The sequence below is a fragment of the Aquarana catesbeiana genome, linkage group LG03 (genome assembly GCF_042186555.1).
Source record: "Aquarana catesbeiana isolate 2022-GZ linkage group LG03, ASM4218655v1, whole genome shotgun sequence".
NCBI lineage: Eukaryota > Metazoa > Chordata > Amphibia > Anura > Ranidae > Aquarana > Aquarana catesbeiana.
The window spans coordinates 34,924,091-34,951,863 of NC_133326.1; the positions used below are offsets into that span (position 1 = coordinate 34,924,091).

General features: G+C 43.0%; 1 protein-coding gene across 5 annotated transcripts in view; it reads left to right on the plus strand.

Annotated features, from left to right (window-relative positions):
* AKAP13 (A-kinase anchoring protein 13) overlaps nucleotides 1-27,773 on the plus strand; it is a 446,306-nt gene that overhangs the window by 309,058 nt on the left and 109,475 nt on the right. For 3 of the 5 annotated variants that reach the window (XM_073618416.1, XM_073618417.1, XM_073618418.1), the window contains exons 9-13: nucleotides 2,002-2,083; nucleotides 7,261-7,394; nucleotides 16,162-16,526; nucleotides 22,991-23,044; nucleotides 27,554-27,616. In XM_073618416.1, coding sequence (XP_073474517.1) covers nucleotides 2,002-2,083; nucleotides 7,261-7,394; nucleotides 16,162-16,526; nucleotides 22,991-23,044; nucleotides 27,554-27,616 — 698 coding nt within the window. The remainder of the gene's footprint in view (nucleotides 1-2,001; nucleotides 2,084-7,260; nucleotides 7,395-16,161; nucleotides 16,527-22,990; nucleotides 23,045-27,553; nucleotides 27,617-27,773) is intronic. The other 2 variants (XM_073618419.1, XM_073618420.1) reach the window with 2 other exon arrangements.

Genomic DNA, 27,773 nt, shown 5'->3' on the forward strand with positions numbered 1-27,773 from the left:
GCCGACATCGCTGGACTCCAGGACAGGAAAGTGTCCTAATATTGAGTCAGCAGCTGCAGTATTTGTAGCTGCTGGCTTTTACTTTTTTGCAGGGGTGGGCGGACCTCCACTTTAAGAAGCAAAATTCGGTCTCTTGTACATGGCTGTTAAAGGGGCTCTACAGTGTTTCGGGTGCATTTCTCTGTCTGGGAGTGACAGGTGGATCGTCAGATAACAGACCAGAAATAAAGATTTCTGAAGAGCCATGAGATTGGTGTGCGGCTGTTTGTACAGGGATGTTGCGGCGCAGTAGAGTTAGGATGGACTTTCATGGCTGACCCCTGTCAAATCCCAAGGGAGTGAAAAGAGGTGATCCCTGGTGCCGCTCACCTGCATGGTCCTATGGTGGTAATCAGAGTGACAACCTCAGCCTGGACAATGAACACATTGGGGGCATGGCCTGGTCGGAGTTCAGGCTAAGGTTGCCACTTTTATTACCACCTTAGGACCATACAGGTGTGTGTGGCACCAGGGATCACCTCTTTTCTCTCCCTTGAGCTATTGTAAGAGCCAGGACAGGCTCCATCCTTCACCAGCACTCTCATTAGCGCATGAACCCTTATACACACCTCACATCAACTGAGCCTGAGCGGCACGCCGTGTTACTACGGGTCACCTGTCAAATCCCAGACTATGGAGGAAGAACGGAGTCTGGAGCTGCCCTTAGAGTAGAACTAAACCCATCGATTTAACAGTTTCAGAAAATGGTTACATTCCTGGCATGCTAGGAATGCTAACTGTCACTTTTTTGCCTGTACCCCCAACTAAACTGTCAAACCATCAAATGGCTGGTGTCATAACTGATCATGTGCAGCACTATGGCATTTGAAGATCAAACGGTGTCTAAGATGGCAGCTTCCTTGGCTGAAAAGGATAAGGAGGGTTTAGTTCTGCTTTAACAATGTGGATAACACCACCAAAGTTAGTTGCATTTTAATTAGCAACAGGCATAGGACCGCAGGCCACACTCGTCCATTACCTTATTTCCTCGGATACAATCGTATAGTAGAGTAAGGCTATGTTTCCACTATTGCGTCCCCAAAGTTGTGCGATTTTGCCACGATTTTTGACCACGACTTGAAGAAATGCCTGTGTATTCTTGAGGTCTATAGACCTCAAGTCGCATCAAAGTGGGACCAAAGTAGTGCAGGGACTACTTTGAAGTCGCTCAAATATGAACGGTACTCATTGGAAATCATGGGGTACGACTTGTCATGCGGCTTTTCAGTCCCAAATCGCATGAAAAATCGCACTAGTGGAAACATAGCCTAATACATACACACACACCATTTGGCAAAAAATTGGCCGCGGCATTTTATTGGTTTACAATAAATCATAAAGACAAAACATATTAATTCAATATTCATATAAAATCAAACATACAGCAAACTTTTGCTCAGTTATTAGAACTCGGGCATCATAACTTTATTGAACAAAGAAATACGTGTCTCCCCCCCCCCCAGATTCAGGGGTGACCCGACAACACAAAATGCTTGCGACGGGGAGGGAGGGGGCTTTTTCTCCTGTAGTCCTGGCGCTGCAAGAGGAAGGAGAGACCCTCTTCAGCCCTTTTATCACTTCCCAGGAACATCCAGAACCTTCCTGGAATTCCCATTGGACCACCTTGCATGCTTCATTTAAATATTTAAAGTGGCAGTACCCCACCATCCTATACCTTATGTAACTTAATGGCTAACCTGCATATTGCAACCAAACGGGGCTGGGTGGCCGCCGTCCCAAGAAGGTGGGCTCAGATGATGCGCCCCCCCCTTTTTTTCATTCTCGTGTGATGTAAAAGCTCATATGATTCACGTCTCAAAACAAATGCTGACAAACATTTTTTTTTTTATCTTTACGCAGTTTAATAAAAGACATCTTGTTACCTTTGTTTTTGTTTTGGTTTTTTTTTGTATCTCCAGCTTGATGCACAGAGTTTTTTTGACTGTTTAATTCTTTTTCCAGATTAATCGAGAAAGCTGCTGTTCACTAACTCCATGTCCACACATGGTCCTCCTGGAATCAAAGCAGACGAGTGAATCTACAGGTGAGTTTACTGTTTACTTGGGCTGAAACAAGCTTCTCTAGTTAATATGTGGTTTGTATGCTTGCAGTCACATTAATTGATGAAGTCACATTAGTTTACGAAAACAAGTAGTACAGTGTGTGATCTGTGGGGGGGGGGGGGGGGGAGTACACTTTTTTGTGATATTGAAAGTATAGTATATGCTGTAAAGGTCTCATTCTCTCAGATGGGAGATACTTCAAGGGGTTTTCTTTGTTAAATAGAAAACCTCCACCACTTGTCTTGTGATTGTGACCCGCGAGGTTTACTGAAATGGTAACCTCATCCATATAATGTTATCAGCTTTTTATAAAGCATGACTGTGGATTCTTGATGAATATGAATTATTTGACCTTTTAGGCCCCATTCACAGTTAGCGTAGTGGGACTGCACATTTTTTGCACACAGCTTTTGCTTGAATATTCTGCTGTATGCTGTACAAACGTACCAGAGAAGCTTCTGTACCTCTTCAGGTGTAGCGCGTAACACCTTTTTGCTGCACGTTTTGGCGCATTTGTTGCAATGTGCAAAACTGTGTATCTGTTGGCCATGTTTGGGGTGACATAATTCACATATTATAGCACATCCTAATCATGTGTCAGCGAGCATAAGGGTGTATAGGACAGTGGTTTAAAAAAAATGCAAGGCTGGATCCAGCCCTTTGCTAGCCTTTATCCGGCCCTTTTGACACTATTCCTCCCACTGATATTGGGCACTATACACCCCTGACACCAAAAATGTGGTACTAATTTTTGCACTGAAACCAATGATGTGGTACTATTTCTCCCACTGACACCAGTGATGAGGAACTATTCTTTTTTACTGATGTCATTTTCCACTCCCACTGGCCAGCCCCCCTAAAGTTTAAAGGGCATTAATCTGGCTATTTCTTTAGAATGTTTTGGAGACCCCTGGTATAGGAAAATGACAATGTCAAGCTTCACAGTTCAGAGAGTCTTGTGGATGTTACATATGTGAAAAAAAGACCATCTAGTTCAGGAACGTGCAAATATGAATACAGCCAAAATGTGTAGAACCTAAAAAGCCCAATCGGCCCTGAGTGCTCCTGTATGGTCACAGCAAGTTTTACTGTGTGAGACCTACAGTATATATTTATATGCCTGGTGTAAAAGTGACCCTGAACGTTGGGTATGGTTACACCTTATAGAAGCTCCCCTCCAACACTAGCACTAACCCCCTCTTCCAAGCCTTGCACTTACCCGCTCCTTCTAGACCTTTGTCATGTGGCCTGCCGAGAATGACGCAACCACGGCTTCAGAAACCTGCCAGCTGGGCTCTACTTTTTTGCGAATAAATACTGAAATCTCTATTTATTACTAAGGAATGGCTATTTTTTCATGCCATTGGTTCATGGGTTTCTATAGGAATAAGTAGAGATTGTGGTGCACGTGTGTGGAAGAAGTGAACCCCAGTCAGGGGACTTTCAAAGAAGAGGTTGTGCAGCTCCTGATGGACGACTTCACATCAAGGACCCCAGAGGATTAGGGACAGGTAAGAGTAAGATTTGGGTGGGGAGGATGATCATTACAATGATACCAGTACTAAAACTATAGTTCTCCTCTAAAGTAGTATTAATCCACCAGCGTTTTTTGACTGAACACATTGAGCACAATAAAATAAACATTCCCCAGTAAAAGATTTGTTAAAAATCTTACCCCAGCATTTGATGAGCAAGGATGCTGGCTCCTGCTGCTTCCCTAAACTTCCAGTCTTTACAGGAAAGAGTTAACGGTAGACAGGGAAGTCTCAAACCTGTCTGTTAGCTTTGTGAAGGGAGGGAAAAGAAGCAGGGCAGTGCCTTGCACATGAGTGGATCCATTGGATGCTGCAAGAGAAAGGAGCTACCCTGTAACAGGAAATCTGGGGCAGCGGTCTTGGCACCAACTTAAACCTTAACATGGGCAAGGATTAAAAGGTGTCTGAGGTGGATTGCTTACCACAGGGTTGTATAGCAGCAGTGGGAGGTGTTCAGGAGGCCCTACTGCCTCTTCCTTATGGCAGTGGCTGTGCTGCCTGTCAAACTCTGCAGCCCAAATTATAATTGCATCAGCTATGGCATGCATACAGCCCTGTCAGCAGTGGTGGCCCGTGCACTGTGGGTGCACGGGCGCCGCCCCTCCTTCCATGCGCCCAGCCCCTTTCAGGATGCCGGACGCATGAATTCCTATGGCCGGGGTAGGAGGGGGTGGTACTTTTTGAAGCACCTGATTAGAGCCAGAGGCTCTAATAGGCTTCAAAATAGGGTGGGCCCGGGGAGCAGAGAGTGCGCCCTGATCCCACCCAATTGTGTGACATAGTGAACGATGGGCACGGGTGGCTGCATATGATGGGCGTGGGTGGCTGCGTACGATGGGCGCAGGTGGCTGCATACGATGGGCGCAGGTGGCTGCGCACGATGAGCACAGTGTTTCAGTATTTTTCAGTTTGTCTGCGCCCCCCAAAAAATTTTGAGCACCAGTCGTCGCTGTGGGGAGGTAAAACTGCTCAGCTGTCTGCTTTTGACAACCTACCCTTGCCACCACAGCAGACGAACTTGTAGTTTCAATGGGACTGTAGGGGTGCCGATTAGTACTCTTGCAGTCCATTGACATGTCCTCCGACTTACAGACAGCCTGTACAGAGGCAGGGGCTGAAAGCCAGAGGACATGTCTACAGGAGTCCACATTGCACCCATAATCTACTGATCGTGGGTGCAATAATTTCCAGGCCCCTGCTGGATAAAAAATAAATGCACTTTTTTTTTAAATTAAATCAGTGTTTTGGTGAAGCCATTGTTGCTGTTTTATCCTCACACAGGGCCTCTTCCTGTCCCCCATCTCTCTGCACTCCATTCACTGTATGGCTCATTATTATCATGAAGATTCTGGAGGCTCCTTGTGATTTTTCCATGGGAGTGTCAACTAACTGATTATTTGCAGTTGGTTTTCTGCCTGTTACCAGAAAGACTTGTCTGTTTATATGCCGGCATCTGGCTATGTGCTGGAAAAAGACACAGCAGAGAACAATTGGACACAGACTTGACCTTTTGGTGCAGGACATAATTTCCATATTCTAGCACGTCCTAAGCATGGGTCAGCGAGTAAAAAGGTGTAGGAAAATGGCTGTCATTTTATTGTCAAGCTCCACCTTTCGGAGAATCTTGTGGATGTTAGTCACGTTAGGTTCAGACCTTAGTGTGTTGGGAATGTGCGTGAAAACGTGCACTCTTCCAACACACAGAGAAACGCAATGCTATTTACAAGATGCACAGGGGTGCGATTAATCGCTAATGACACCCCCATACATCTGCACATGTGTGCGCCAAACCACAATTCCCCTTTTCAAAAAAAAAAAAAAAAACTTCCCAGCAATAACATTGTAAACAATTCCCTCCCCCTTCCCCTCGCCTCGTTTCTCCCTCCCCTGCACCCATAGTGTTCCCCCCCCCCCCCCCCCCGTCTCATCTCTTCTTCTAGATATAGTGTTTCCATTGTGCTTCACCCCCCCCCTTCCAAATTCACGAAATTCAAACATTCCATCATTGTGTGAAAGAGAAAAAAAAAAATATATAATATTAGGAGGCTACTAAGCCAATTCAAATCCCTCTTAATCACCAAACTCCATATCCAAAAGTATTATATGATGCTTCTATAAGCCATACTTCCCTCGTATTCAGTGAATATATATACCATCTTCCCTTTACTATATCTATTCCGACTGTCCCTTCTCTTCTGTGCTCCCCTTCCTACCTAAGTGTTCTAACCCCTCCCATTTCCCCATCCCTTATCCCTTCCCCGTATTCAACCCCATTCTACAAAAAAAAAAAAACACGTGTACCACTCTATACAACTAAAAAATATGTGAAGAAAGCAAATAAAGGGGAAAAAAGAAAGAAAGAGGGAAAGAGGGAAGAAAAGCAAAAAATTCAACAAAATTATATATATCCCCCCCCCCCCCCCCGCATTCGAACCCAGAGACCATACAGCTCTTTACATCATTACTCTATCCAATTTCTTTCATGCAACGCACCCATCCTGCCCATATTTCAGTGTTTTTATCCTTCCTTTCTTTCACTGCATGCACCCATCTTTCGGCCTCCATTATTAAGTTAACCTCTTTCTTCCAGTCCACCAGAGTTGGACTTCTAGTTTGTTTGCATAGCCTGGGTAATAGTAATTTGGCTGCATTTAATAAGTGTGGGATAACACTTTTCTTATAAACTCTAACAGGTATTGAAGTTCCATGAAACAAAAAGTTCCAAGGCGTCACCTCTATCGGTCCGGGGGATAACCTTTCGACCCAAGGCGCGATTGCTTCCCAAAACACCTTAATCCTAGGGCAAGACCACCATAGGTGGAGAAGGGTGCCTTTCTGTCCACACCCTCTCCAACATTTGGTGTTTGAAACATCTTTGTTATCTTAACTGGGGTCCAATACCACCTAGTCAGAAATTTATATGACATTTCTTGAATCTGAGAGCTTATAGAAGTAGAATGCGCCAACTTAATGAGCTTCTTAATTTGTGCCGTGGTAAGATTTTGTCCTAATTCTCCTTCCTATCCTCTGATAAAGTATGGAACCGTTTGGTTTTGTGTCACAAGAACCAATGTATACATCTGTGACAACAAATGTCTTTCAATGGGTTTTTTTACGCACATAGATTCAAAGACAGTAAGAGAATTTAATGATCTCATCCAGGGTTTCAATCTATTAAAAAAGCGCACCAGTTGATGGTATCTACGCTCCTCCATAGGTTTCTTCCCCATTTTCAATGTTAAGTCTCGCAGGGGGGTTAATATTCCATATGGGGCAAATTTGCCACATGTATCCCCGTCCCTCCCCCAGGCTCCCAAAAATCCCACCTCTTCCCCCGGAGGAAACCATGGGTACCCCTCCAATGGGGTCAGGGGGGATATCCGCGGGGCATAGTCTCCTAATTGGTTTAGTTTATCCCAAGTCAATCCCATTTCAATGATAAATGCAGAGTTTGACTAGAATTTCATCAACATGGACTTTTTCTGTGTTCTGTATTATAAACATGGCTCCATTACCATATTACCGGCCTTATTGGTTTTTAGGTAATGAACTTCACACTAAAGCCTGCATAGAAAATGTAATATGTCAAAAGTAAGATTAAATAATTTTTTGTTTTATTTTAGTTTGTCAGCAGTTTCTGGAGGATGATCTGGATACAGAACGTTCCTCACCTCAACCTATGAAAAGGGAATCAAAAAGTGACACTGATCTGTGTTATATGGCCCCGGAAGTGTTAGATGAAATGGTCTTTGCAAAGGTGAGTTCGTGTACAGCAACGTTACTGATTTGTAGTAGGAAACTATTGTGGTGTTTGTTTCTTTGTCTTTGTGCTGAATCATTTAAAGCATTTGTTAACCTAAAAAATAAAAAAAATGGATCTTGTACCATTAAGGCACATTAAACAGCACATCCTCTCTAAATTGTAAAAAAAAAAAAACCCTGGCTGATCCTGACACTTCCTGTGTGAGCTGACTACGATATTCGGGGCTATTGAGCCCTGACTACAGTGGTCAGCGTACGTCCCTCTATCCACAGCTCTCCTCTGTCCCCTTCTGTCCTCTCCCCCCACCCCTCGCTGCCTGTCAGTGCTGTGTGAGCTGACACTGCCCCCTCCTGCCGATATTCATAATTTAAATTTAAGAAATTTCACTGCCTGACTGTATTATTCAGCGATAATGCACTGTATAAGTGTATATTGAAAAACAAAGCTTCAGGCTTGTCAGTAGCGCAGGGATCGTAGTAGGAGAGCGGCCGGAAGTCACGTGACCAGCCTGAAGATCTCTAAAAAAAGGTATTTAGAAGCATTGTTTTCAATATACACTTATACAGTACATTATCGCTGGTAAGGAGAGGGGCAGGCAGTAAATTGCTTTAAAGAGTTTACAAACACTTTTTAAGCCTCTTACACGCTACTCGGTCATGACCCTTTTCACAGTACCCGGCCGGCTTCTGTCGGACCGGCTGCCGTACTCACTTGCCGAATGTTGGCCGGTTTCTATTGAACCGGCCGATGCCGCCTGACATTCGGCCCATGTGTACTAGGCTTTACGAGCAATGTTTACGGGAATAGGGTCTGGGAATCTACTCATTGAGGTTGATTTACTAAAACTGGAGAGTAAAAAAAAATCTGGTGCAGCTCTGCATAGAAACCAATCAGCTTCCAGTTTTTTTTTGTCAGCTTAATTGAACAAGCTGAATTTAGAAGCTGATTGGCTACCATGCACAGCTATACCAGATTTTGCACATTCCAGTTTTAGTAAATCTACCCCAAAGTTTTGCCTTCATAGCAAAGGCTATAGCCACATATGCTTAGATATCTCTTGTTCAGTCTCCAGGACTGAACTAAAGAAATCAATCGATTCCCCCATTCATGTGAAATAATAATCTACACTGCTGGCCAAATAGAAAACACAATCTCCTGCTCTTGGAAGTGGCCCCCAGAGACAACAGTTGCGCTATATTTCTCTCCTGGACGTGCCTCACCTTGCTGCCCTCCTACGACTGGGGAAGTCTGCATACACTGAAACCATAAAACAAGATGGGGGGAAGCAGCCTAGTGCATTATCTTAAAACATATCTTTTATTAATAAAACGGTGGTAAGTGATATACTCACAAACCGAACAATTGCTTCATCTGGTTCAATGCAGTCAATGTTTAGCTGGTGATTTTTCCAGCTAATTTTTTGAATTGCAAAATATTTTGTGTTGAGCAGGGTGGTGCTGACATGGCCATTTACAGCTCACATTTCAGCCAGTTCAGCTGGAATCTGACTACATTCAAGTCAAGTTTGGCCAGCATTATGGTGACCTTAAACAGTAATTTTGTCAACTTGGTGATAGAGGCTTTAATCCCTTTTTGAGCTTTTTTGTATGTTATATATCCTTGAGCACTGTGCTAGGGGTTCCAACTTTTGTAGTCTAATAATTACTTTGAACACTTCTGTTTTAGAATTAGTGATCGTGCTGACCCATCAAACTATAGTAAGTAAGATATTGTCATTTATACAGATGGCTCATAACTAAAAGGCTACAAGGGCAGTTAAATGTCAGATGTTGTGATAATGTCAACCTTATTCTTCATTCTTTAAAGGCTTCCAGAGTATGTTGTCTTAAATTCCCCTCTTTCTGGCATTCAGAAATTTCCCCTCTGAACCGGACCCTTGGGCAAACCATAGATGATTCGATTTACTTTCCTTCAGTCAAGAGTGGAAGGAAAGAAAATCGACCGACTCCCCCCTCAACACAGTTATGCCCCGTACACACGGTCAGACATTGATCGGACATTCCGACAACAAAATTCATGGATTTTTTCTGACGGATGTTGGCTCAAACTTGTCTTGCATACACACAGTCGCACAAAGTTGTCAGAAAATTTCGATCGATCTGAACACGGTGATGTAAAACACGTATGTCGGCACTATAAACGGGGCAGTAGCCAATAGCTTTCGTCTCAATTTATTCTGAGCATGCATGGGACTGGATGGGATCGGATTTTGTTGTCGGAAAATTTTATAGCCTGCTCTCAAACTTTGTGTGTCGCAAATTCTGACGGAAAAAGTCTGATGGAGCCCACACACGGTCGGAATTTCGGACAACACAATCCGATCGCCCTTTTTCCGTCGGAAAATCCGACCGTGTGTACAGAGCATAAGTGTTGATGGGGAAATGCCTCCCACAGTGCTATTGTGCTCTGCCAGCCGGAGCCTTTCCAACCATCAGAACATGAATATTGCTAGTGGATTTGCTGCTGGCAGTAATCGTATGTAGAAAATCCCACAGGCTGGTTGTACAACCAGCCTGCCAATAGATGGATCGAATTTCCGCAGGTTTCTGTTGAACCGGCCAAGATTCAATCCATCCATGGCCAGCTTTAGTACATATAGAACTAGATGTAGGCTTGCTGCTCATATGGAGGAGTGCCACATATGGATGTGGAAAATGCCATGCACCAGTTTGCTCCACTGAATGACACTTAGGGTTGTGTATTGAGAAAGAAAAAATGCAGAGCTATTCACCCTTATGAATCGGCATATCCTTTTGTTCTGTGCGAATTCTGACAAAATCGAATGTTATCAGGCTATTATTTTCTCCAGGTTGTATGCTCTAAATTTATAAGTGTATTGTGAATCAGGAAATTGTTATGGATGTTAGATGGAGCTGATGATCAATACTTATTTACTACGATCATTCGCTCCATCTAACGGTGCAGTATTTTCCTGATTAACGATGAAGGACATCCAACCTGGAGAGAAGAGCCTACTGATATTTTCGATCTTGTCGGCATTCACACAGACCGAATGTACATGCACTTCCACAGGATGAGTAGCTCTACAAATTTTTTTATATTTATTTTTTTAAGGTTGACTGTATTCAGCTTTTTCTATGTACATTGGTGTTTTGTAACAGTAATATGAAGCCGAATATGTTCACTAAATGCAGAATACTTTATCGGTTATGTTGCTAGATGTCACTGAAAGTTTTCCACTGACTAGCAGGCTACTGTCTATGTAGGCGATATGACGTTATCATTAATGGCCGGAAATCCTCGACCTCCCCAGTTAATGATTTGGAGATTATGTCACCTCGTGGTCTGAATGAGCTCAGTCTTCTCTGGTCTTCCCCTTCCTGAGATCTGACATCACAGCCCAGCTGAATGGGTTGCATTTGTCTTGGCAGAGACTGCAGTGCCCTGATTGTACCCATTTGGTAAGCTGCTGAAGAGCTTACACTTTTTTTTAATAGGAAATAACCAGCATGACAAGCTAGTACAGTACTTAAAATGTTTAAGTCCGAGTTAGATGCTCACACATTACTTATTGTACAGGCTTGCTCTAATTTAACCCAAAGATCTGTTTGTAGAGGTTTTCTCAGAACTGTTTCTTTAGGCCTAATTCTGTCTTTCCAGCAAATTTCAAATTAAAGAAAAGGAAAATTATTTTATATAGTTTGTATGATTCCTTGCTTAGGTGTAGGCTGGGCTGCTGCCTCCCCCCAAGTGGCTCCAATAATGGAGCAACAGTGAAATTTAAAAGATAGATAAAAGGGTAGGTGGTGCTGCCCATCACCGAAAGAGTGAACCTGCAAAGGTGAGTCACACTTCTCAGGTGAAAGTGCAAATACTGGATAGGGATTAATGTGTATCGGTGATGCAAGTATAATTGATTTGAACTCATAAACATTAACATTAAAACCCTAATATACTTATAAAGTTCAGGAAATGTTGTATGTGATACTCTTAATAAGTGTTAATTAGTGCTTATTCTCTGAGGTAAACATGGAGAACATGCAACTAATGCATTGAGAGCCGCTCCCTTGGACTTTTTAGGCAGAAAAAAAGTATAGATGTATAGAAATATGTAAAAGGCAACTCTCTGCCACTTTTATTACATACAAAACAGTCTCTACTGTTTTGTATGTAATAAAAGTGGCAGAGAGTTGCCTTTTACATATTTCTATATTTCTATACTTTTTTTTTTCTGCCTAAAAAGTCCAAGGGAGCGGCTCTCTATGCATTAGTTGCATGTTCTCCATGTTTATAATATAGGATGTTGGCAGTCCCTCACATTCCATTCCCCAGTCATCTTTTTTTCCTAATTCTCTGAGGTGTGCATGTAATCACAAGCACACAGTACCCTGAAAGTATAACATATATAAAAAACAAATCAATGAATTTCATCAGAAAAAGGCAGTCCATATGTGGAAAAATACATATAAACACATATAAATAAGTCCAATTTTGGTGCAAATTGCGAGATTGCCAAGTGACTTGTATAGATATCCAAAGTGACTTGTGCGCAGACTTAATCACAGATCATGTGCAGGAAGTGAAGTGACATCCGTGTTCCCCTTCAGCTCCACACTCACCAGATCCTCGCACCCCTGCAGGGGTAAACCGCATATAGTAGGTTTAGTTGTGGTATCCAGAACGATCACCTCCTCCGTGGGGGATATCCTCATATGCATAAAAGAGACCGGCACTCATAGCGTAAAACCAAATGGTTTAGATTTAGTGCGGTAATGCCAAGGAATTGTGCCCCAATCAGTGGTGTCACTGGGAGGAATTGTACCCCTTCATTGGTGTCAGTGGTGGGAATTCTGCTCCATTGTTGGTATCTGTGGATCAAATAGTGCCCCAAGGGCCGGGTAAAAGCAAGCAAAGGACCGCAGTTTGGAGACCACTGGATTAGATCATTGGCCACGGTTGTGTATTTTGGGACAGTGCGCTGCAGGTGTTTCTGTGGACAACTGTCACATTTGTAAAGCTCCCATCCAATTACAGATGGAGTCTCGGCCACACTGCTTTCTTGTTCTCTATGCTGAGGGTAGCCTCTGTTATTGTTAAATAAAGATCTCGCTATAATGTTTTTATTTATAAGACGGTAGTGTTGCTACTACAGCACATAACTGATTTCCTCCGGAGGAGTCTGTCCATTGTATCAGAGATTGCAACAGTGTTTCACAGGAGGATGAGTGCATGGTGAGATCATTTCCTTGTCTGCTCCCTTCAGTCCTCTTCATTTCATTAGCAGTGTGAAGACTTTTTTTTTTTTCCTTTTGTTTCTGTTCTTCCACAAAGACGGCTCTGTGGCTTAGAAGTACACATTAGTTAGTGTACAGTTACAGTCTATAACAGCAAACATCTATAGAGTGGCACGCTAGAAAACACTATTCAACTTTGTCATAGTAGATTTGCACACCATTTCGGTAGAGTATGTGACATTCATGTGATCCATTTATGTGATGTCGCTTTTTATTGCTGAATTTCCTTTGCGCGAAATATGGAGGTTGTCTAGAAATGGTTGCTTGTCTATGTTGACCCTTATCGGTCAGGGGGGGGTTATTCACTAAAGGCAAATCCATTTTGCACTACAAGTGCAAAGTGCACTTGAAATTGCACTGAAAGTGCACTTGGAAGTGCACAGGCTGTAGATCCGAGGGGGACATGCAAGAAAAATAAAGAACAGCATTTTATCTTGCACATGATTGGACTATGAAATCAGCAGAGCTTCCCCCATTTCAGATCTACCCCTCAGATTTACAGCGACATGCACTTTCAAGTGCACTTTGAACTTGTAGTTTGCACTTGTAGTGCAAAGTGGATTTGACTTTCGTAAATAACCCCCAAGGTGTATATATATTCTGTACAGGCCCATAAAGGTGTCAATCAAAGCTCAACCCCAGCCAAAAGTCTCCTTTTTTTTTTAATTTTAAATATGGTGGGAAAGTGTCAGAAAGTCTGTTTGAATGTAAAGGGTAGCTCCACTTTCATTAAAAAAAAAAAAAAAATATATATATATATATATATAGCATATATAATTGATACACAAACCATGTTCTAATTTAATGTTCTTAAACATTACCTTTCCTTTTCTGTTAAATTCATTGCTACCTGGCCAGGTTCTGTGTTGGTATACAAAACACCCCCAAAAATGTAATTTCCTGCTTTAGTCATTGGCTTACTTTTCCCAGAAGTCTGTACTAAGGCCTCGTTCACATGTGCTTTGGTCTCTGAAGAGCGGTGAGGAGATCGCCTCCTTGCTGTCTGCTTTAACCCTTTGGATTCTGCACTATCGTGCCACAACTACATGCATTGCTTGCGGTTGCAGATGGCTTGCAGTGCAGCCCCATTCACTTGAATGGGTCACAGTTGGAGGGGGAGGCACCCGCCGAAAGCGACAGAGGGTATAATTCTGCTGCCGCAAAGAAAAGTATCATGGTTATTGAATGTGTACAGATGTGTACAAAAGGTGTGAGAATGACACAGATATTCATTTTTACAAAGTCTGCTGCCTCAGTTTTTATGATGGCAATTTGCATATACTCCAGAATGTTATGACGAGTGATCAGATTAATCTTTGCCTCTTTGCCTTAAAAATGAACTTATTCCCATAAAAAACATTTCCACTGCGTTTGTGAAGAAGGCTTCAGAGTGCCCAAGAAAGTCCAGCAAGCGCTAGGACCGTCTCCTACAGTGGGATCGGGGGGCCACCAGTGCAGAGCTTGCTCAGGAATGGCAGCAGGCAGGTGTGAGTAAATCTACATGCACAGTGAGGAGAAGACTTTTGGAGGATGGCAAGAAGGGCAGCAAGGAAGCCAGAAACATGAGGGGCAGACTGATGTTCTGCAAAAGGTACAGGCGTTGGACTGCTGAGGACTGGGGTAAAGTCATTTGCTCTGATGAATCCCCTTTCCAATTTGTTTGGAGCATCTGGAAAAAAACCTTCTCTGGATAAGAAAAGGTGAGCGCTACCATCAGTCCTGTGTCATGCCAACAGTAAAGTATCCTGAGGCCATTCATGTGCGGGGTTGCTTCTCAGCCAAGGGAGTGGGCTCACTCACAATTTTCCCTAAGAACACAGCCATGAATAAAGAATGGTACAAAAACATCCTCCGAGATCAACTTCTCCCAACCATCCAAGAACAGTTTGGTGAGGAACAATGCTTTTTCCAGCATGATAGAGCACCTTGCCATAAGGTGCTCTATCATGGCTTGGGGAACAAAAAAATCTAAATTTTGGTTTCATGGCCAGGAAACTCTCCAGACCTTAATCCTCGAGGTGAGTGAACAAAAAAATCCCCCACAAATTCTGACAAACTCCAAGCATTGATTATGCAAGAATGGGCTGCCATCAGTCAGGATGTGGCCCAGAAGTTGTTTGACAGCATGCCGGGGCGAGTCGCAGAGGTCTTGTAATGGAAGGGTCAACACTGCAAATATTGACTCTTTACATAAACTTCAATTGAGGAAAAAAGGGGGGGATTTAGGGACTTTCAGGAAGCCATGATCTGGTGAGATCATGTATTTCCATCCCTAGGGACTTTATATGATATCATGACCTGGTAAGGACATAGACATCCATCCCATTTATATTTGAAGCAAAAAGGGTATATAACCATATACCAGTGGTGTGGGACTTTGTGTGAAGCATATGACAGCCCAGAGAACTTTACATAAACTTAATGTAATTGTCAATAAAAGCCTTAGACACTTCTGAAATGCTTAAAAATTATACTTCAGTGCATCATAGTAACATCTGACAAAAAGATCTAAAAACACTGAATCAGCAGACTTTGTGAAAATTAATATTTGTGTCATTCTCAAAACTTTTGGCCAGGGCTGTCCACCCCTTGCCACTTCCTCTGCAGCTTAAGGGGGAGCAGTTGGTGGGCGGTAAAACTGCCCCCCCCCCAGCCTTATGTGTGAACAAGCCCGAAGATAAAGTCAAATTTTATTTACCCACTGCATTAGAAATTTTAGTTTTGGTGAGACATAAATTTATGGAGACCATGCGAATTATCTCATCAGAACACAAACTATGCACAAGGTAATTATAATCAACCAGACCCTCCAATTCAAAATCTGTCTTCAAAGGTCATGAGGAAACAAACCACAATTTCTTCAGGGCAGAAATAGCCAGGAACCTGCTACAAAGTTTAAAATCCTGAAATGTACATTGCTGACTCAGAGTGAATTGTTTTTTTTTTTTTTTTTCTTTCATTTTTTATTTCGACAAAAGTGGAGTTGCTCTTTAAGGCCTCGTGCACACAGGAGCATTATGGCTGGCCTTTTTCCATGCCTGGGAAGCCCAGGTGCTGTGTACAAACTCCCCTTACATGAATGGCTGTACATGGGAGAAATCCCTGCTCTTCTACCTCCGCTGATATCTGCAGCACTTCCAGGACAGATCAGAGCGATTCTAATCGGTCAGTGCTGGCACATCGCTCTGCTCCATCCCTGAAGCTCTGCAGAAAGGAGAAAGAGAAGAGCGGGGATTTCAAATCCCTGGACCCTGCACCGACTGTGTGGGCACTGGTAGCTCATCACCCCCGGAGGTAGGTACAGTGTGGGGAAGGGTGTAGTGTGTTTCACTGTTTCTGAAAAGGAGAACTAGCCCTTTAAATATTGCAAATAATAGGTTTCATATGACTGTAACGTATTGCAGATGAGAAAGTTCTCTTGTGATCTGCAAGGACTTTATACTCGGAAATGAATTGACAAACTTTTCTTTCTGCTTTTATTCCAGCTTGAAGAGGAGCAGTCTTTGTGTGATGTCTCCAGTTTGGGCTCAGATGATAATACTTCATTAGAAAGGAACTCCTCCCATGGCAGCGACATTTCTATTTCCCGCACATCAAGCATGAAGAAGCCCAGCGACCGACACAGTATGGACAGCAGCTGTAGCAGTACAGTGACTGCATGTGTAGAGGAGAGGGAATGTCAGCACACTGGAGTGTCTGAGATGGAAGGAGAGGAGATGGACAACATCACCGAAGTGTCACCTCACGTCACCCGCTCTAAGAGCACCACCCGCTCTGCTTCTCCACCCAGGAGGCACAGCTGGGAGCCATGGAAACACGCCCCCAGTGACAGTGAAATTAGTCGCAGGAGGTGAGGGCATCATTTCTGCATGGAACATCTTTTATACGCCTATGCAAATTTTGGTGCAATTTTTTTTTCATATATGTTTATATAATCTTGCTTTCCTATGAAAGGGTAACAATTATTACCATGTCATTTTCCTAATACTTCATAATACTGCTACAAATAAGACTTTAAAAAATATATTTAACATTAAGAATTACATAGGGAAAACTTCTATACCTTCCATCATGACCCCCTCCATAAGATAACACTCTGCTAATTTTTTTTTATAGAACTGTTGCGAAAAGTCTGTTATTAGGCAATATAATAATTGCACCTTTTTGTAAAAAAAAAAAATTAACATAAATTCAGCCATTTTTCAAAAAGCAAAAATATGCATCATTATTTTTGCATATGAACCCGCGAATGCTTTGGCTCCTGCAGGTTCTTCCTCAAGTCCCTCGTCTTTCAGCAGTGGAGCTCAAGTAACTATCAAACGACTACAAGCGTGGTGACGTCTCTTGTGCTCCATTAGAAGCTACGAATCCCTCTGCCATGGTGGAAGATGGGACTTGTAGTTTTTTTTTATTCACAACTTCCTGTAAATGAATGTAGAGGTAGTGCAGGCGGAGCCACGCACAGCTGCTCCAATTTCATAATATTTGACAGGTCGCTGTGGGAAGAGCAACCTCATAATTTAGGTAAAGGGGGAGGGAGGCGTAGTTTGGTAATGGGGAGGGGTGGGGGCTGTACATGCTGACCATAGTTCATGTTACACCCAAAATATGGGTGAAACATGGGCCGAAAGGTGGAGTTATCTTAATCAGAAAGCTGTGAATTGTCTTTTCTATATGAAGAGGGTCATGTGGAAGGCCTGAGATTGTTCTATCTATATGTTATGCATGATAATAGGTAGAAGTGTGCAACAGCAATCACATTTACCAACTGGCTTTGCAGGGCTATTTGCTGTGGCTGATTCACTTTGCACATTTTTCCTTTCCCCAGAGATGTGCTTTAATGTCACGCTGTTATGCAGCTAAAGGAAAACTATGTAGTGTGTTTCCAATGCGTTTATGGCGGTATTTCGTGTATAGAACTGTTGCTACTTCCTTTACTGGTTATCTGCATGTCAGTCTCTGCAATCTGCACCTTTTGCTGAGTGACTGTTAAAATAACATTCATTAATCAACTTGTTTTACATTAGCTTCAGCCGACTCTTAAAAATGCACTGAAAGAAAAGCACAATCATCGTACAACAGTACAGGAAGCTCAACCTGCAAGTGTAATCAGCAAAAAATGGCCGATCCCATGTGGTATATAATGAAAAACATAAATAGAAAGACTTGTTTAAAACAGTTTCGCTACATTATAGGAATTTTTAAATGAAGCTGATTGCCATCTGTTACACGCTTAATAATAAGACTATAGATTTTTTATTAAAAAAAAAAAAAAAAAAGACCTTTGTAGCTTAACTCTAATGTCAAGACATTATAATAATTAATTTTAATGTAAAACAAAAAAAAAACAGCTGCACCCAGCTCTTGGGTCAGGGCTCCGTGTCTGAATGGACACACACGGAGCTGTGACTTGGCTCTTGTGCCCCCCATAGCAAGCTGCTGAACGTAGGGGCACTCGATAGGAGGGAGGGGCCAGGAGCATAAAAGAGGGACCCGAGAAGAAGAGGATCCGGGCTGCTCTGTGCAAAACCAACTGCACATAGTAGTTAAGTATAACCTGTTTATTGTTTTATTTATTTATTTTTTTTTTTTAAACGAGACTTAATCCCTTTAAATGCTTAAAACCTCTAAAATACTGCTGATAAGGAGCTAATTATTAATAGTACACATTGTCCACTTTCTGTGGTAAAGTTAAATATGCAGACTCATGAGCATTTCCTTTGACTCATATTGAAAGTAATGCGGCACCTACCGACAAATGCTCAAAGAAGTCCTTTCATTGAAGAAATGTAGCTGCGGATGTTCAGAATAGAAATGGTCCCCTATGGTTTCTTAACAGATTAATAGACCAATCAGGGGAGCTGCATAGATAAATTATTGCAGATTGTCCATGACGGATCTTCTAAAAACATCTTTCTGATTAAAGCAGCGTTCCGCCTAAAAAAAATTAAAACTAAAGGTCAGCAGCTACAAATTCTGCAGCTGCTGACTTTTAAAATATGGACATTTACCTGCCCTGGGCGCCTGCGATGTCCTCCCCCAAAGCCGACCCGTCCCTCGGCTCCGGGTGGAGGCGCCAGCATTGCTAGCAAGGGAATTAGGAAGTGAAGCCTTGTGGCTTCGCAGCCAGGTTCCCTACTGCGCATGCGCGAGTCGTGCTGCGCATTCCGAGTGGTCCCTGCTGTCTTCTGGGACCTGTATGTCTCCCAGAAAACAGTGGGGGGGGGGGTGGAGGAGGGGCCGGACATGGCGTAATTCACCACGGATACTGCAGCGATCTTTCGCCTGAAGTGGGAGCAAATACCTGTATTAGACAGGTATCTTCTCCCCCCCTGAAAGGTGCCAAATGTGACACGGGGGGGATGAATCCGGACAGCGGAAGTTCAATTTTTGGGTGGAACTCCACTTCTAAAGAGCTTGGGAAGTGGGGATAGTTGGTGTTACTGGTCAGTCAAATCAACCCTCGACCATTTTCCTTCTGGAGAGGGACCATTGACCACAATCCTTTTTCCTGTTTTCCAAGTTGTTGTAATTTTGCCACTCATCCATTTTGACCTACTTTCACCCTTCACAGTCATGTCTGTATGGTCTGTGACAACATAAGAGAACTCTTCATGGGTGCCGTTACAATTGCATGGGTGGTATTGCAACCCATGCAGAGACAAGGTCTTCTAGTGCCCAGTGTGAGGATGCCAAACGGTGCCCCCCCCCCCCCCCCCAAAAAAAAGGTATGAGTGTTGTGTCAGCGAAAATCCCCTCCCTCACCCCCCCAAAAAAATTTGGAGCAATAATCTTCACACTTCCCCTAAGTATAAAGTTCCCTTTGCAAGCTACATTTTTCCCCAACCCCCCCCCCCCCCCAACCTAAATCCTCTCCCTCCCCAATCCCCCCTCTTAGCACAAATCATCAACCCCTCAAATTTCTCCTCTGAGCATAAATCCTCTCCCCTCCTCCAAATCCACCTATCCCAGCACAAATCCCCTCTCTTAGCACAAATCCCCCTTAATTATCTCCACTAGCACAAATCAACCCCCCACACCCCCTTCCTAAGACAAAAACACCCTCCTAATCCAAATCGCCCCTTATAGCACAATCCGCCAAATCCCACCGTGCCCAGGGCAGCCATCCCTCCTACCCACCCCTTGTCCCAGCCCTGATTATTGGTGATACATTTTTCAATACAAAAATGGCTGCATCAAAGGTCTATTTGTAAGTAAAAATCAACTTTTTTGAAATACAATGTTATTGAATACATTTTTTAAGAATATACAAAAATACCTGAGCATTTTGGATAAGTCCTCATAAATACATTCAAGCGTATAGAATTTTGAAGTCCTAAGTGGCAAACATAACAGCCTAAAGAGGCTCGTCAGCTTTGTGAATCATAACATACATGAATAACTGTAACAGAATTAGAACTAATGATGGTTCATAATAACATTAATTCGAGGCCCAGCGTAAGGGCCCCAGCTCAAGTATAAAAGTAGTACAGGCTATCCCGAGATATTAGAAAGGCAGATAAGAAAAGAGGAGGAGGAAGAAAGAGTGACATGGGGGACAGAATGCAAATCGCCTTTTTAGTGGCTCTTTCTAAAGCTTGGTATACACTAATAGAATTTTGAACGAAAATTCTTCAGTAAAAACCTACAAAAATTCTAAGTACATATGAATGTCGCTCGAAAGTAGTTCAAGATTTAATTTGCTTTTAACATTCGATTTTGAATTGAACGGATGATATCAAACCACCTAACACTGTTAGAAATGTGTGCATTTGAGAATATATTTCTTATTTTTCTCCTTTTAATTTTTTGGTCACTGTTTTTCGAACACGAATGTTGTTTTGACCCCATTATTGATTAGAAAAACAAATGAAAGTTCTTACAATGTTACATAAAATTAAGAAGGCACCTCTTTCCCAACCTGCCACCATAGTATAGACCCACCTTTTGCATCCAGGGTACCTTCAGGCTTCTTCAGGGGTGCCTTGGCAAAATGCCTAAAATTTGCCCAAAAGTTCAATACAAGCCAGTGAGTGGATGAAGCCCAACTTTGTTATACAAAGCCAAAGGTGTTCATTGTGCACCATTACATCCTTCTAGCCACTGGTGTCCTAAACAACCAAGGACGTCTTTGGTTGATCAGAATGACATTGGGTGCCTGCACAGCATCCTTGTTTGCCCCTCTCTCGCCCCTCTCCATCAGCACTGGGGTCACTTTATCTGAGTAAGGGAGAGAAACTGAGGGAGAAGAGAAACCTTGTAATACTAGTCAGTACCAGTGTTGCTTTGGAAGAATAAATCACCTCTAACATTGGGTTTTCTTATAAATATGGAATGTTGCTGTGTTTATGTAAAATTATTAGTTTAGTTTTTTACATTTTAGAATGGGGGACCTCGAGATTGTGCAGCATTTTAAAGGGTGCATTGACTGAAAAAAGGTTGAGAAACATAGGTATAGACATCAGATCAACTTCAGCCTGTAAGGCTGGCCATAGACGGTGCGAAATTTGCACGATTCCCCATCAACACAGACAGTGCTGACAGGGGAATCAGGAATTGTCTTCTCCCAGTTGAAGGTGGGCAGGGGAAGCTGTCCCCACTGGTAGAAGACACTGATTATCGTTGGCAGCTATAGCAGCCACTAGCGATAAGACCCCTTTCACACTGGAGGCGTTTTTCAGACGCTACAGGGCTAAAAATAGCGCCTGAAAAAAGCCTCAGCTGCATACCCAGTGTGAAAGTCCAAGTGCTTTCACACTGAAGCGGTGCGCTGGCAGGGCATCACAAAAAGTCCTGCCAGCAGCTTCTTTGCAGCGGTGGAGGAGTGGTGAATACACTGCTCCTGCCCATTGAAAACAATGGGGCAGCGCCGCCATACCGCCGGTAAAGCGCCGCTGCAGTGGCATTTTGTGGGCGGATTTAACCCCTTTTCGGCCTCTAGCGGGGGGTTAAAACCGCCCCGCTAATGGTCGAATAGCGCCGCAAAAACGACGGTAAAGCGGTGCTAAAAATAGCGCCGATTTACTGCTGACGCCCGGGGTGGATAAGTGTGAAAGAGGTCTAATTGTAAGAGAATCCGGCAGACTGGTTGTACCCAAGTTGATGTAACAATCGCCTTGGTACATTAAGCCTGCCCATTAACGGTTCGAATCTTGGCCAGTTCCTGCTAAACCAGCCGAGATTCGAACCATGTATGGCTGGCTTTAGTCTCTGCCAAAGGCTACGCCCATTGATTAATTTCACCCCACCCACTGTGGCCTAACCCTATGATTAAGCCCCTGGGGGCAGAATGGAATGAGTCAAGGGACCTGGCTTTTGGCGAAGAGACTTGCATGCTGAAGCCCATCTGATGTCTATGCTATGGTGGCTGGTTTTTGGAAAGTGGTGCCTCCTTCATTTTGGATGGGCTTCTTGGCAGCCTGCATCCCTCTACTTGAGTATCTTGGGAATCCAATCCCCAGCTTTGAGTGGTGTTCCAAGCTCGATATTTAGGTCGCAGTTCTTACAATGTTCTTACAGCAAAAAATGTTGAATAAAACTCTACTAGTGTATACCCAATTACAATAGTGTATACCCAGCTGTATCAAAAAGTCAGCTGTAGGGAACACACCATGCTATGCTGCAGTTTTTCAGCATTATAATTGATGTAGTATGCTACTCATATGGAGTGATCAGTCTTCATAGGACAGTATTGTCTTACAAATCACCAGTCATCTGGCTCCTGTTCTGGTATTTGTTATGACGTTGCTGTAATTAGTTATTTTGGCATAGATGTATGCAGTGTCTTCTCTAAGAGGTCCCCTGTGTTCCCTAGTAGCTGGGTCATTCTGGTGAGCGGTTCTCAGTGAGATCGCCCCATTGTAAACGTACAAGTGCGTGTATAGACAGCTCAAGATACACCAAGTGGCGCTGTTAGACCTACATACTAATGAGGTCTGTGGACGTAGCAATTACCACTAATGCAGAACAGATGAGGCCAGATGACTTCTGCATCAGTTGATTTAAACCGTTTTGAGCGTTGCTTTCATGTACTTGGAAGTAGTCCAAGGAGGAGAACAATTGTCTTGTATTGTTGTATCCTAAGATGTTTGCTTGATGGAAAGTACAGTGTTGAGCTGTGCTATTGAGTATGTTTTCTACGGTCCTTAGCTTCATATACTGCACGATGCAAACATAACCTCCCTTGTATTCGTTGCTTTGTTTGGTGCCCACAGCCCGGCTTTCAGCTTCTGAGCACTTTCTCTACCCTTGCTTGCTCCCATTATTTCAGACTTTTCTGAACAATGCTGATCTATCTCAATGATTCATTTTCAGTTCATTTCGAATGCTGGGTGATGTTGTAAGGAAGCCAACTGCTCACAAAAGAAGGTATCAAAATAAAAATCCGTCTCTATATGTATGTACTAACACTTTCCAAGATCCATTGTGCCCCGTTACACAAGGAAGATATGAGGATAATGTCCTTCCACAACTCCACTTGACATAGGCTTTGATTATATAAACAGTATGTCTAATCTTAGGACCTAGGTCACTTGGCTCTTCCATTTGTTTAGAAGTTTTTTAAAGGACCAAAGTCTCTTTCATTGTTAAATTATACACAGAAAGCATTCTCAGTACAGGTACATTCAGCCTGCCCATAGATGGTTTGAATCTCAGCTGGTCCCTGCTGATCAGGCCGAGATTCGAACCATCTATGGCCAGCTTGAATATTGGCTTGGCAGTGGCACTATGCTACTTCTATATAGTGGGGCTGACTTCGCCTATATTCATAATATAACTTTTTTTTTTAATGTAACCTTGGACCTCTCACGGTGACCAACTAGCTGCTCTACACTTTCAAACTTGTGCGCCTTGTCATGACATTGGACATCAAAGTCACATGACATGTTGTACCCCATGTTTTCCAATGATAACCATTCATATATGAGCGACTTAAAATTAGTTCATGCACTACTTTAATCTGACTTTCATGCAACTTGAGGGCCATAGACTTCAATGTTAAAGGAGTTAAGCTGATAAACCTTCTGTGCTGCAGCTGCCAACCAGAGACTCCCTTTTTCTTATCTGAACCCGAACGTTCAAGTGACAGGGCACGAACCCAGCAGTTCCAGTTGCTGTCTTGGGTCCTCATTGGATAGATTGATAGCAGCGCAGCCATTGGCTCCTGCTGCTGTCAATCAAATCCAGTGACACGGAAGTCGGGGGGGGGGGGCCGAGTCCTGCTGTCTGTGTCAATGGACACAGTAGCAGGACTCGGGAGAACATCTGCATAGAAAGCAACTCTCTGTGGGGGCACCCGATGAAGAGCAGGAGCTGGGGGACCCCAGAAAAGGAGGATCAGGGCAGCTCTGTGCAAAACCCTAGCACAGAGCACTTCTATTTTAACCCTAAAGTAGTGCAGATCTACTTTGAACCTCAAAAGTTGCATAAAAGTCATACGTGAATGTTTTACATACAACGTCACTTCCAAGTACCCCCCCATGCAAAAGTTGTGCATCTCCATTCACACTTGTACAACTCCAAAGTTGCGTGACTTTGGAGTAACTTTGACGCAACTTTGGATGGGTTCAACTTTGATGTGACTTGTTGTCCCTCTGCAAAGTCGGACCCACTGTTGCATGTAAAACATAGATTTCATGCAACTTTTCATTGTTGAAATTGAAGTCTATGGACCTCAAGTTGCATGAAAGTCGGATCAAAGTAGTGCATGAACTACTTCAAAGTCGCTGTGACTTTAAGTCGCACATATATGAATGGTTGTCATTGGCAAACATGGGGTACGGCTTGCCATGCAAGTTTCCAAAGTCGCATGACAAGTTGCACAAGTGTGATAATTGCAGCGACTCCAAATCTTCAAAGGCTTAGTTCATGAAGATATTTTAAAGAAGTATGGTAATCCGCTTTTTTTGCAGATTTATCGAGAACCGAGCCACCAAACATCGCCGATGGCTCAGTTCTCTCACCTCCCCGAGCAGAGAGCTGCTGCCTGTCAATCAGCAGCTCTCCTGCTCTGTTCCTCCATGCTTTTTGGCGCGCTGAGCTGTGGAGGGGCGGGTAGTGGCGTCTGAGCGGCTCGCTGAGAGGCTGAGACAGGCATCAGTCCAGGCACCTGACGGATCCAGACTTCCAGAGTCGGGATGACGTGGTGCCTGGACTGATCTTGGTGACGTCAGCAGAGAGCGGACTTCAGACCACTCTCTGCTGAAAACGGGTCACAGGAGTGCAAAGCGAATTGCACCCCTGTGACCCAGAGGAGAAGTCCAGCCAAACGACCTCAGGCTGGACTTCTCCTTTAACGCAACTTGTTTCATTACCATTTCTCTCAATTCAGAAACATTGATATCACTTGGCTATGGAATAATTTTTTTTTTTTTAAATGGACATTTGTTGGAAACCTTTTTTTTCAAAAGATTTTATCTGGTATGGATTCAGTCTCTGCCCTTCCCAACAGACAGCTCACTGAAGCTCACATTTTTAACACACCTGGACCTTGTGGTATTTTACAGAGAGAGAACTGTGATACTCTTGGCAAATTTACTTAAAGTAGAACTATAGGCAAAACTTGTTGTTTTTTTTTTTTTTTTTTTTTTTTTTTTTCCTATTTCGAATAGACTAAGGGCGGGTTATAACCCCTGTCAGTTTTTTGCCTTCTGTGTCCCATTGGGGAGATTTCCCTTCACTTCCTGTCCCATAGCCAAACGGGAAGTGAGGGGAATTCCCTGCAATTTAAGGGAATTCCATGGGGCCCCCTAGGTCATCAGAACTAGTGTCCCCATTGGAAGATTTCTTTGGGATCTTCTTTTACTTTCACTTTTAATGATAGAGGTAAACAGGACAAATAGAGAGGGTGAATCTCCCTAACAGGTGCACAGACAGCAATAAAAACCTGACAGGTGTTCTAATCCCTCTTCATTCTATCTAAAACTAAAAAAAAAAGAGACCCGTTCCCTGATCTTTACTGTGTATAAGAGCTGCAGAATATTCCCATCCAGAACATCTGGGGGAGTCGGATGCCTGCATGAACTGCCTCGGACTGTAGTTCCATCCACTAACCCCTACATAACTATCATGTCCTGTATACAGACCTCACCATGTCAAAAATGTGGTTGTCTTCCGTCATGGAAAAAGCACCAAACTCTTTACTGGGATGCAACTCACTACTGTGGGTTGGTGCACTCTGCAGAATGGAGGTTTTGCCTTAGCCTGTTGTTCAAAAGAAAATGGCACTGATGCGTGTAGTGTGCATTATCGTAGTGCAAAAGTGTGAAATGTCCCTAAAAAGTAAGTCCCAACAAATAGGGTTAAGGATTGCTACAGATTAAAGAACAATTACTTAGTCTTTGAATTTAAAATTTCCACACGGTCTGGCTTTAGGATGAATATAGTGAGAACCATTGGTGTGTATGGCCTTTAATGACTCCTACAGCTGGTCAGTAATTGCTTAAATACTAAACCACAACTGGTTGAAGTCATACAGTGATTGATTCAGTTCTCTTCACAGATTCACAGGTGCAACATTGGTCTTCTTGTTAGGTTTTACCCTTAGCTTGCGTTGGGTTAAACATGCGATGATACTGTATAGAGGACAAGAATTGAACTCCTGTGCCTAACACAATCTGGAAAGATGGCTGACTTAGCTGCCAAATGTTTGAGTGTTTTTCAGATGGCCAGACACTTGCATGGCCGTAATGTTCATCATAGATTTGGTTTATGAGCACAACTTCTGAGTAGCTAGATTAGGTCATACATGGTACTTTTTTGGATTTGTGGGATCATTTTCCCCCTGGCAATCAGGAGAGGACATGATAATCAAAATAACAGTTAAAAAAAATCTAGCCACAGCTACAGAAAGAAAACTAGACACAGATGCAAAAAAAATGAAACAACCCATCCCCCTCCAGTCCCTGCTGCATGACTTCTGGGATGGATCAGAGTGATTCTGATTGGTCAGCACCAGCATAGAGCATTGCTCTGATCTGTGCCCAAATCCTCGCAGAAAGAAGGTGTAGAAGAGCAGGGATTACAAATTCCCAGAATACTGCACCCTGCTGCATGGGCACTGACAGCTCCTCGCCCATGGCGGCAAGTACAGCAAGGACTGGGGAGGCTGTAGGGTGTTGGTTCATCTTTCAAATTTTTCTAAAAAGGGAAACTAACTCTTTAAAATACCTAACAAAAATTGCTAACAAATGTACCTATGAAAGATTTTACATTTGTGTAGAATTGTGTTTCTCAGCTCCCACAAGGCCTGCGTCAATGGGCTTTGGGCTTGCATTGATGACATCCATTTTGGATGCTTCTGAGATTATTCAGAATTCATTGACAGTTGGTTTGACCTGTAGCTGAACTCCTTCTGACCTGCTTCAAATGGGTTTTGCATTCACGTAGACTTGGTGGGGAATTTCCTCCCACCAAAAGCCCCTTGGCACAGGCTCTTATGGTGACACTACCATATAACAATAGATGTTTTCTGATATATATATTCACTCCAGATGAAATCTCATGTACTTTGCTCCATTTTCAAGTGCATGCGAAATGCATGTCTGGGTGGGAATAAAAAGGTCCTTCGTGGTACATTTACGGTGGGTTAACCTGCAGTTTGCTATCCAAATCATTTTCTTGCTAAAATGCATGTCAACATATGCTAACACCAGTCACTTTCCTGTTTGAACAAGCCTATAGGAGCATACACTGCCAAAATTGTTGCCATTTGCGTTGAATCAAAATATTGTTTGTCTTATGGCCCTTTTTAGTTTTCACTTTGCATAATTGCTTTGACGATATCAGTAGCAATTTATTTATCTTTAGCTGTGTTCCCATTTCCATCAGTTAACATTTGATATTTCTCCTCTCTCTCTTTCTGGTGGCTCTTCTCAGTATGAGTTGGTGTCTCTCAACTGTAAACTTTACTGCTGTGGGTGGTGAAATTAATTGTAGAAGGTAAAGTATCTGCAGGCCGGTAAAAAGGTGGAATTGCATTATAACCTGCATTGGGTGCTTTTCCTTGTGCTTGGAGTGAATGCTTCTGCTTTGTTACTGCTTGACCTTTATTTGTTTCTTATGCAACGGAAGTGGCTAATGCCGTATTTATGTGAGC